The sequence below is a fragment of the Orycteropus afer genome, unplaced genomic scaffold (genome assembly GCF_000298275.1).
Source record: "Orycteropus afer afer isolate SDZICR_OR568_19922 unplaced genomic scaffold, OryAfe1.0 scaffold00005, whole genome shotgun sequence".
Taxonomy (NCBI): Eukaryota; Metazoa; Chordata; class Mammalia; order Tubulidentata; family Orycteropodidae; genus Orycteropus; species Orycteropus afer.
In genome coordinates, this window is record NW_006921592.1 from 22029178 (window position 1) to 22041479 (window position 12302).

The window sequence follows — 12302 nt, forward strand, 5'->3', positions numbered from 1 at the left end:
ATTTACTGCATGCCCTTTGAAAATATACTAACCATAAACTAGATACAGTCTACTTGTCACTTAAATTTTTATCCTAAGGGAGTAAACAGGTATGTTTGCCCACCACTCTTTTAAAGAAGAATGACGGAGGAAGTAAAAGGAAGACTATTTAAAACAAGTTATCAGATTTCAGTAATTTTAGGTTACCTGATTTCTATAAGGGAGTTCTGGTGGCGTAGTGCCTAAGGCATTTGATTGCTAACCAGAAGGTTAGCGGTTCAAACCCACCAGTCACTCCTCGGAAGGAAGGTTGGGCAATCTACTTCCGCAGTGATACCGCCTCGGAAACCCAAGGAGGGGTCGCTATGAGTCGGGTCCAACTCAATGGCAGTATGTTTGGCTTTTTTTTTCCCCCTATGAAATACTCGAAACTAATAAGGGTTTTATATTTTTCACTGATTTAAAATGAATGACTTATTATCACTGATTCTAGTAATTAGTAAGTTTTAATAAGTGTTTAATTTTAATAGCTAATCTAATCCATCCCAAATAAAAAAATACATATGCTTGCGTTAATTTAACACTTAATCTTAATTCAAATTCAAGGGTAAGCCGGTCTTACCCTTGACAGTTTTTTACAAACTGTCTATACATTGAAAGCCATCAACACAGAAGCTGCAAAACTAAAATGTTTCTGTGGCTAAATAAAATACTAATTGTAAGCAACCAATTTTCCATGGAAGTGTCTTTTATTTAATAGCTACTACTGATACAAGGAGGGGTCGCTATGAGTCGGGGCCGACTCGACGGCAAACAACAACAACAACAACAACAACTGATACTGCTAATGAAAATTATTTTTTAAAAGAGACACTAAGTATACTGAAGAGAAAATAAACACATAAATATAGATGACATTTACTCCAATGCTTTAGTTTTAAAAATAAAGAAAACAATCTTTTTTTCATAAATGAAGTTAGCCTGAAAAATTTACATTAATAATCACTGTTTTAATGTTATAAATTTGAATTTATGGTACAAACAAAATTCCTAAAGAGAAATTTCTAACTGAAAATCAGGTGTTATAGAGAGATACAGTGGTTGTTCAAGATATTTCTCACAGTAAAAGTTCTCAATGCCATGTAAACTTCACTTTAAAATAATACCAATTCAATATTTACATTTTATTTTCCTCTACTAGAAAAGCTTTATGTTTATATAAATAACTTGGAAATAGGAAGTCAATGTACTTGAATAAATTATATGTTTTCTGAATAAAATATAGTTCAATCAACATAATATGATATTATGATATATACCAACTATACTGTATGATCAACTCAATTGTTACAATAAAATATCATAATCCAGCTTTATAACTATGGAATTATGGATACAAACTAAATCCACATCTCTAATTTCTTTAACATGGTAGATAGAATACTCAGAAAAGTAGAATCTAGTATTTCTAGTATTTAAAAACTTACTTGATTTTAGCAATGCAGCAAGAGTGTCTAAAGCAACCCTGTCAACACAACGAGAAAACACAAACAACAACAAAACTAGTAAAATAAATCTACAATAGTAAATCCACACAATTTTTAGACAAGTAATTATTATTTATTGCAAAATTTATCCTTGTTAGAAACAATTACATAATGGTGTTTCTCTGTAAGCTAAAGGGTTCCCTTTAGCTTGAAACCTGATGTTTTGTTTTCAATAGAAAATTACCAAAAAAAATTTTTAACAAAGAAAAAGTCAGAAATGCTAACATCTTTATATCAGAAATTCAATAAATGGAATAAATATTTTATTTGATTCTTATAGAATTCACAAATGAACAATACCATTTTACAAATCATAGGCCCTGATTAATAAAGGGATTAAAACAAAAGGAAGCTTTAATACAAATTCAGTTCCTAATTCCAAAATTCTATATATTTTCTTAGCTTTCTAACTTGAACATATCTTAGCTCTATAAGCAATAATCGTCATATATAAAGGTTATAACAAATGTAACATATTTTGGATGGTGGATGTTTGGAGAGAGGAAGGCCTTATTATTTTCTGGCCATAAAGCAATGAAGAGATTAAGAAGCCTAACTAAAGTCTCAAAAACTCTTACTATCCACTAAAGAACAAAAGAATAGCTCTAATGTTGAAGGTGCTTATATTTTCGCTGACAATAAATACTGTTACACATTGTAAAATAAACTATCATTAATCAGTTTAAAAAATACTTATAGCACCACTGTGAAAAACATATAATTCAAATAGTTTTTTCAGAAATGAGTTACTGAAGAAATGGCACTGAATTTCAATAACTTTAAAAATACATAGCTACACATTACAGTACCTCTCAATAAGATTTCAAATAGTAAAATTAATTTGCATTAAAAATATGTATGTTTTCAAGATTAAGTATTTCATTCATCATTAAGCATTTACTGAATGCCTATTAGATACCCACAGTAGCAGAGTCTTCATGGATGTAACATTAGAACCCAAACTTATCTCTTTCACAGATAGTTTTACAGTCTAGGTAAGGTAAGAAAATGTAACACATGTGGAAAAACCATTCAACAAATTAAAAAAAAAAAAAAATGAAGCACTAGAGAACCTGTGTAACTAGGAGATGTAATATATCGAGATGTTGGCAAAGGCAAAACACATATATTAGGAGGAAGTAAGTTTAAGATGGATACTGACTACAGTCATAGCACCAATTCTCAGTAAGAAACATTTCATAATCTTATTGTTATACAATAAAATGTACATGAGATTATAACACTATCAGAATGATGGCTTTAAATTGGTTCTATGTTTACATAGAACTAAATGGATCTTTTGACTGAAGTGCAATTTACAAAAAAAAATGAGAAAGAAAACTTATCATTCAGCAATACTTGATAAATGCCAGACATCATTATACGTGCTTTATATAACTGCTTTCTAGCTTAATTCTTAAGACAACTCTGACCCACGGAATTGGCACATTTTATGGATAAAGAAACGAAATATTTCAGAAGTTATATAACTTATCTAGGGTCACATAAAAACTAAATGGTATGAAAAACCATTAATTTAAATGACTAAACTTCTGAAAGAAACAAAAGATTTCAGAAATTATATAACTTATCTAGGATCACATAAAAACTAAATGGTATGAAAAATCATTAATTTAAACATTCTGTTGACAAATGAAATTGAAAAACCAGAAATGTCAGTCACTTTTTAAAAAGGCAATCTGGAACCAGATCTACCTCTCTACCTGATACAACTTAAAAAATATATATATATATATATTTATATACTTATATATATATATATATGTATATGTATATATATATGTATATATATGTGGCAGTGAAATATTACTGGAAAACTTTATGAATAGCCCTGAAACATCATGCAATATAATGAGGGAAAATGAGCCCCTCAGGTCAGAAGGTATTCAAAATACAACTGAACAAGAGGTGTCTCCTCAGAGTAGAGCCGACCTTAATGATGTGGACAGAGTAAAACTTTTAGGACCTCTACTGGCAGATGTGGACATCTCAAGATGAGAAGAAACAGTGGCAAACATCCATTAATAATTGGAACATGGAATGTACAGAGTATGAATCTAGGAAGACTGGAAGTTGTCAAAAACAAAATGGAATGCATAAAGATCGATATCCTGTTGTGTCGTCGTTATTTGCCATCGAGTTGGACCCGACTCATAGCAACCTTTCCTTGGTTTTCTGAGGGGGTATTACTCAGAAGTAGATTGCCCAACCTAGTAAGCTCAAATTACTGGTTTTGACTATTTTGGATCAGAGGATCATATGATCTACTATGATAAGAATGACAATTGAAGAAGAATGGTGTGCCATTCATCACCACAAAGAACGTATCAAGATCTTTCCTGAAGTACAATGCTGTGATAAAATAATATACATAAGCCTAGGAGAAACACCCATTACTACTACCATTATTCAAATTTACAAACCAAGCACCAAAGCCAAAGATGAGGAAATTGAAGATTTTTATCAACTTCTGCAGTCTGAAATTGACCAAACATGTAATCAAGATGTATTAATTATCACTGGTGACTGGAATGTAAAAGTTGGAAACAAAGAAGAATCACGGGTCATTGGAAAATATGGCTTTGGTGATAGAAATAATGCTGGAGATCGCATGATAGAATTTTGCAAGACCAACGACTTATTCATTGCAAATACCTTTTTTCAACAACACAAACAGTGGCTATACACATGGACTTCACCAGATGGAGTACACAGGAATCAGACTGACTACATCTGTGGCAAGTGGCAATGGAGAAGCTCAATAATTTCACCTAAAACAAGGCCAGGAGCTGATTGTGGAACAGACCATCAATTGCTTATATGCAAGTTCAACTTGAAGAAAATTAAAACAAGTCCACAAGAGCCAAAATATGACCATGATTATATCCCTCATGAATGTAGAGACCAACTAAACCGATTTGATACACTCAACACCAGTGTCTGAAAACCAGAGGAATTATGGGATATCATCAAGGACATTATCCACAAAGAAAGCAAAAGGTCCTTAAAAAGACAGGAAAGGAAGAAAAGACTAAAATGGACGTCAGAAGAGACTCTGAAAACTGCATTTCAATGGAGAGGAGCTAAAGCAAATGGAAGAACTGACAGGATAAAAGAGCTGAACAGAAGATTTCAAAGAGCAGCTCGAGCAGACAAAGTCAATTACTATAATGCAATGTGCAAAGACCTAGGGTTAGAAAACCAAAAGAGAAGAACACGCTTGGCATTTCTCAAGCTGAAAGAATTGAGGAAAAAATATAAGCTTCAGATTGCAATATTAAAAGATTCCATGGGCAATATGCTGAATGATGTGGAAAACATCAAAAGAAGATCGATAGAATACACAGAGTGACTACACTAAAAGAACTGGTAGAGGATAACCCATTTCAGGAGGTGGCGAATGATCAAGAACCAATGGTACTGAAGGAAGAACTCAAAGCTGCACTGAAGGAACTGGAGAAAAATAAGACTCCAGGAATTGACAGAATACCAACTAAGATGTTTCAACAAATGGATGCCGTTTGTTCACTCGGCTAAGCCAAGAGATCTAGAAAAGAGCTACCTGGCCAACTGACTGGAAGAGATCCATATTTGTACCCATTCCAAAGAAAGATGATCCACAGAATGTGGAAATTATCAAACAATATCATTAATATCACACTCAAGTAAAAGCGTACAGAAGGTAATTCAAAAACAGTTGCAGCAGTATATTGACAGAGAACTTCCAGGAATGCAAGCTGGATTCAGAAGGGGACATGGAGCTAGGGATATCCCAGCTGGTATCTGATGGATCTTGGCTGAAAGCAAAGAATACCAGAAAGATGTTTACTTGTGTTTTATTGACTATGCAAAAGCATTCAATTGTGTGGCTGATAACAAATTGTGGATAACATTGAGAAGAATGGGAATTCCCAAACACGTAATTACACTCATAAGGAACCTGTACATAATAGACCAGGAGGCTGTCGTTCAAACAGAACAAGAGGATACTGAATGTTTAAAATCAAGAAGGGAGTGCGTCAGGGTTGTATCCTTTCACCATACTTATTCAATCTGTATGCTGAGCAAATAATCCGAGAAGCCGGACTATACGAAGAACAATGTGGCATCAAGATTGGAGGAAGGCTCATTAACAACCTGAGATATGCAGACAACATAACTTTGCTTGCTGAAAGTGAAGATGACTTGGAGCACTTGCTGGTGAAGATTAAAGACTACAGTCTGCACTATGAATTACACCTCGATGTAGAGAAAACAAAAATCCTCCAAATTGGACCAATAAGCAGCATCATAAATGGAGGAAAGACTGAAGTTGTGAAGGACTTCATATTACTTGGTTCTACAATCAAAGCCAACGGGAGCAGCAGTCAAGACATAAAAAGATGTACTGCAGTGGGCAAATGTTGCAAAAGATCTCTTTCAAGTGCTGAAGAACAAAGATATCTCCTTGAAGACTAAGATGCGCCTAACCCAAGCCAAGGTATTTTCAATCACCTCGATTGCATGTGAGAGCTGCACAATTAATAAGACAGACCAAAGAAGAGATGAAGCTTTTGAGTTGTGGTGTGGCAAAGAATGCTGAAAGTACCATGGACTGCTAAAGGAACTACATATCTGTCCTGGAAAAAGTGCAGCCGAAATGCTCCTTGGAAGCATGAATGGCCAGACTTCATCTCACATATTTTGGTCATGTTGTTAGAAGAAATCATTCTCTGGAGAAGGATGTCATGCTTGGTAAAGGGTCAACAAAAAAGGGGAAGGTCCTCACCAAGATGGATTGATATAGTGGGTGCAGCAATGGGCTCAGGAATAGTAGGGATCATGAGGCTGGAATAGGACTGGGCAGTGTTTCGTTCTGTTGTACATAAGGTCACCATGAGTCAGAGATGGATGACTCGATGGCATACAACAACAACAACATATATATATGGAAGATATTGAATATAAGGCAGAATGGTGATCCATAACAGATGAGAAACAAATGACATGAGCGCTATAACTGCCCCAGCTCATATACCCTGAGAGAGTTTACCATGTCACAGTGCAGAGAGATAGAAACTAGCTGAGAAGAGATTCCCATGTCACAGTGCAGAGAGATAGAAACTAGCTGAGAAGAGATTCCCTGAGCTGAACACACACATTCCCTAACTGAACACATGGATTCCCTGAGTTAAGGACACTGAGTTGAGGACACAGCAAGTCCAGGGACAGCAAGTTGGCCACAGAAAAGAAAAAAAGCTATACAGAAGGTACAGTCCAGAGATTTTCTGAGAATCCCGTTTGAATATTCAGTGAAGTAGTAATCAGTGCATCTATGTGAAGTTAACGACTATATGCAGGGGGTAAAGCCATCCAAAAGGATTGGAGAAAAGTGCCCATTACTCCCATGGTGCTAAGGATAGTACCTGTTCCCACGAACCAGACTGGAAACTTGCTTAATTCATAGGGCCTGGGGTATAGTATTCAGAGGATGTTACCTCAGTAGTGAGTAATAATCAGCTTTAAAAACTTTTCTGGTCAGTTTCACTTGAACAGATCAAACTGTTTCCAAGTAACATAACTACATCTATGAATAAACCTCAAGGATAATTATAGTAATAAAAAAATATCCAGCACAAAAAAAGTAAAATTTATAATGTCTGGAATACAATCAAAAATTATTATGCACGCAAAAAAGCAAAGAAATAACACCTGTAATGATGAGAAAAAACAACCAACTGAAACTGACCAAAAACTTTATTAAACAACCTTAAAGCAGTTACTGTAATTGTAGTTTATGTATTCAAAAAGCTGGAGGAAAGATTTAACATGCTAAGGAAAGAGTTTTTTAAAAAAGTTAAATACACAGCTAGCATATGATCCAGCTATTCCATTCCCAGGTATTTTTTACTCAACAGAAATAAAGCCATATGACCATACAAAGATGGGTACATAAATGTTCGCAGCAGCTTTATTTGTAACAGCAATGAACTAGAAACTGCCCATTTGCCAGTCAACAAGTAAATGGATAAATATTTTGTGGTACTGCCATAAAAGGGACTGCTATTCTATGGGACATCAAGGTCAACTGGCATAACAAACTATACAAAACATTGTTCCACCTCCCACTTTGGCAAGCAGCGACTGAGATCTTAAAAGCTAGCAAGCTGTCATCTAGATGCAATGATGGGTCTTTCCTCGTCTAGAGCAAAGAATAATGAAGAAAACCAAAATTCATAGAAACAATAAGTCCTAGCGACTGGTACACCATCCGATCTTCAGCCTATACGACTATGAGACCAGAAGAACTAGATGGTGCCCGGCTATCACTGTCATCCACTTGGAAGGGGATCTGTGTAGGAGATCCTTGATAAAGAGGGAGAACAATGTGGGACAAAACTCAAAATCATTTGGAGAAAAAAAAAGGCGGGGAGAGAACCAGGTTTGCTGGTCTGATAGAGCCTGGTGGAACCACTGATACTACGGACCCCAGCTGCCCTTCAGGTCTGAACCCACACCTTTGGTTTCCAGCCAAACAAAAGACAGACATATGAGTTGCACATTTACCTCAGGTAGATACACTCCTTGGAGAGAACAATCATGGGAGAAAGAAGGGCTGCTTATGCACAGGGAGACAGCTCAGGGGGCAGGAGTGCATGGAGGGATGGACACTGGGAAGAGGTAACTATGGGGAGGAAGTGGGAAGGGAGCTGTTGCATTGTGGCAAACTATGGTCAATGTCATGAGACAAAGTGATGTGAACTGCTGTATGGAAAGTGAATCTGCTCTATAAATCTTCACCCAAATCACAATAAAAAATAAAAAGAAAAGGGACTGCTATTCCATAATTCAAAGGAATAAACTAATGATACATGCAACAATGTACGTGAAGCTCAAAATAATAATTCATAAAATAAATCATATCACAAAAAAGAGTATATACTAGATTATTTCATTTATGTAAAATTACTGAGAATACAAAATAATCTATAGTGAAGGAAAGCAGAAGAGAGGCTGCCTAGAAACAAAAAGAGAGAGATCAGGGAAGGGCAGAAAAGAGTGAGTAAAATGGGGTACAATAAAACTTTTGAGAAAGTTGGAAATACTCATTATCTTGATTGTGCTCATAGTTTCATGGGTTTTTACACGTCCAGGAAGCCTTCTCTACCACCTGTCTCTCAGTTTGTTGTAATGCGGGGGCTTGTGTGTTGCTGTGAGGCTGGAGGCTATATCACCAGTATTTCAAATACCAGCAGAGTCACCCATGGGACAGGTTTCAGTGGAGCTTCCACACTAAAACAGACTCAGAAGAATGAAGGGGCCATTCATTTCTCAAATTATTGGCCAGTGAAAGCCTTTTGAATACCACTGAAACACTGTCTCATATATTATTGAGAAACTTTATCAGAAGACCTGAAACTCTGCTATAGCACCAGAAAATGAGCCCCTCAGGTTGGAAGGCACTCAAAATATTACTGGGGAAGAGCTGCCTCCTCAAAGTAGAATTGATCTTAATGACTTGGAGGGAGTTAAGTTTTTGGGACTTCCATGTGCTGATATGGCATCACTCAAAAAGGGAAGAAATAGCTGCAAACATCCATTAATAATCAGGAACATGGACTGTCCGAAGTATGAATCTAGAAAAATTAAAAGTTGTCAAAAATTATATGAAATGCATAAAAATTGATATCCTAGACTATGAGTCAAAACCAACTTGATGGCAATGAGTTTGGGTTGGTTTTTCTTTTTTTTCTTTTTTTCTTTTTGAGGCATTAGTGAGCTGAAATGGACTGCTTTTGGCCATTGTGAATCAGACAACCACATGATCTACTACACTGGGAATAATAATTTAAGACGAACAACATGGCATTCATAGTCACAAAGAATACTTCAAGATCTATCTTGAAGTACGATGCTGTCAGTGATCAGATATTATCTATACAAGGAAGACTAGTTAATACTATTATTCAAATTTACACACCAACCACCAAAGCTAAACATCAGGAAACTGAAGACTGTTACGAACTTATGCAGTCAAAAATTGATCAAACTGATCAAACATGCAATCAAGATGTATTAATTATTACTGGTGGTTGGAATGAGAAAGTTGGAAACAAAGAACAATCACCAGTGGCTGGAAAATAAGGCCTTGGTGATAGAAATGATGCCAGAGATCACAAGACAGAATTTTGCAAGGCTAATGACTTATTCATTGCAAATACCTTTTCTCAGCAACATGAAGGGCAGCTAAACATGTGGACATTGACAGATGAAATACACAGAAATCAGATCAATTACACAGGAGGAAAGAGGCAGTGAAGAAGCTCATTATCTTCAGTCAAAACAAAGCCAGAAGTTGGTTATGGAATAAACCATCAACTGCTTACATCCAAGTTCAAGTTGACGCTGAGGACAATTAGGTCCAGAAGAGCCAAAATATGATCTTGATTATATCCCACCCAAATCACAATTAAAAAAAAAAAAAAAATGAAATGGAACGCATAAAGATCGGTATCATAGGCATTACAGCTGAAATAGACTGGTTTTAGCCATTCTGAATCAGACGAACATATGATCAACTATGCCAGGAATGACAAATTGAAGAAGGGTGGTGTAGCATTCATTTAAAAAAATAAAAAGCTGAACAGAGCAGTTTCTGTGGTCCAGCTGGCCTGCCATTCTTTGGGCTGCCATAAGCACTTTCCATATCCTATTGAGATTCCCTTCTTGAAGAGATGCCAAGTCAGACTGCTACAAATATTGAAAGTGAAAAAAAAGAGAACTGTTTTTCATATGCCTTAAAAAGAAACTCTGGTAGCGTAGTACCTAAGGTACTTGACTGCTAACCAGAAGGCTGGTGGTTCAAACCCACCAGCCACTCCTTGGAAGGAAGGATGGGCAATCTACTTCCATAGTGATATCGCCTTGGAAACCCAAGGAGGGGTTGCTATGAGTCGGGTCCAACTCGACGGCATATAACAACAACAACAACAACAAGCACTAAAAATAAAAATAATAACAATTAAAAGAAAGCTGAACAGAAGATTTCAAGGAGCAGCTGGAGAAGACAATGTCAGTTATTATAATGAAATGTGCAAAGACCTGGAGTTAGAAAACCAAAAGAGGGAGAATACACTATACATTTCTCAAGCTGAAAGAACCGATGAAAAAATTCAAGCCTCAAGTTGCAATACTGGAAGATTCTATGGGCAAAATACTGAATGATGCAGGAAACATCAAAAGAAGATGGAATACACAGAGTCACTGTACCAAAAAAAAAACCTAGTCAATGTTCATTCATTTCAGGAGGTGGTACATGATCAGGAACCAATGGTACTGAGGGAAGAATTCGAAGCTGCACTGAAGGAATTGGCAAAAAAAAACAAAACAAGGCTCCAGGAATTCATGAGATACACATTGAGATGTTTCAACAAATGGATGCTCCGCTGGAGTTACTTACTCATCTATGCCAAGAAATTTAGAAGACACCTACATGGCCAACTAACTGGAAGAGATCCATATTTGTATCCATTCCAAAGAAAGGTAAACCACAAGATGTGGAAATTATCAAACAATATCATTAATATAGCACTCAAATGAAATTTTGCTGAAGATAATTCAAACATGTTTGCAACAATATATTGATGGGGAACTTTCAGAAATGCAAGCTGGACTCAGAAGAGGACATGAAACAAGGGATATCACTGCTGATATCAAATGGATCATGGCCGAAAACAAAGAATACCAGAAAGACATTTACTTGTGTTTTATTGACTATACAAAGGCATTTGATTGTGTAGATCATGACAAATTATGGATAACATTGAGAAAAATGGGAATTCCAGAGCACTTAATTGTACTCATGAAGAACGTGTACATAGAACAGGAGGCTGTCATTCAAACAGAACAATGGGATACTGCATGGTTGAAAATCAAGAAGGGAGTGCATCAGGGTTGTATCCTTTCACCATACTTATTCAATCTATATGCTGAGCAAATAATCTGAGAAGCTGAACTATATGAAGAAGAATGTGGAATCAGGATTGGAGGAAGAATCATTAGCCTGCAATACGCTGACGACACAGCTTTGCTTGCTGAAAGTGAGGATGACTTGATGTACTTACTGACGAAGACTGAACAATACAGTCTGCAGTACGGATTACATCTCAATATAAAGAAAACAAAAATTCTCACAACTGGACCTAAGCAGCATCATGATAAATGAAGAAAAGATTGAAACTGTCAAAGACTTCACATTGCTTGGTTCTACAATCGACGCCAAGGAAGGCAGCAGTCAAGACATCAGATGACATACAACACTGGGCAAGTCGGCTGCAAAGGACCTCTTTCAAGTGCTGAAGAGCAAAAATGTCTCCCTGAGGACTAAGCGGCTCCTGACACAAGCCATGTTATTTTCAATCTCCTCAAATGCATGTGAGAGCTGAACAAATTATAAGGAAGACCGAAGAATTGATGCTTTTGAGTTACGGTGCTGGCAAAGAATGGTAAAAGTACCATGGACTGCTAAAATAACAAATAAAATAACAAATCTGTCCTGGAAGACGTGCAGCTGGAATGCTCCTTGCAAGCGAGAATGGCCAGACTTTATTTCACCTACTTTGATCATGTTGTCAGAAGGGACCATTGCCTGGAGAAGGATGTCATGCTTGGTATAGCAGGGATTGAGAAGGTGGTGCGGGACCGGGTGGTGTTTCATTCTGCTGTGCACAGGGTCGCTATCAGTTAGAGATGACTCGACAGCACCTAACAACAACA

General features: G+C 36.4%; 1 protein-coding gene across 1 annotated transcript in view; it reads right to left on the reverse strand.

The window, feature by feature from the left end:
• Positions 1 to 12302, reverse strand: part of AGTPBP1 (ATP/GTP binding carboxypeptidase 1) — a 220846-nt gene that overhangs the window by 135536 nt on the left and 73008 nt on the right. The window contains 1 exon segment of the mRNA XM_042780650.1: positions 1467 to 1504. Coding sequence (XP_042636584.1) covers positions 1467 to 1504 — 38 coding nt within the window.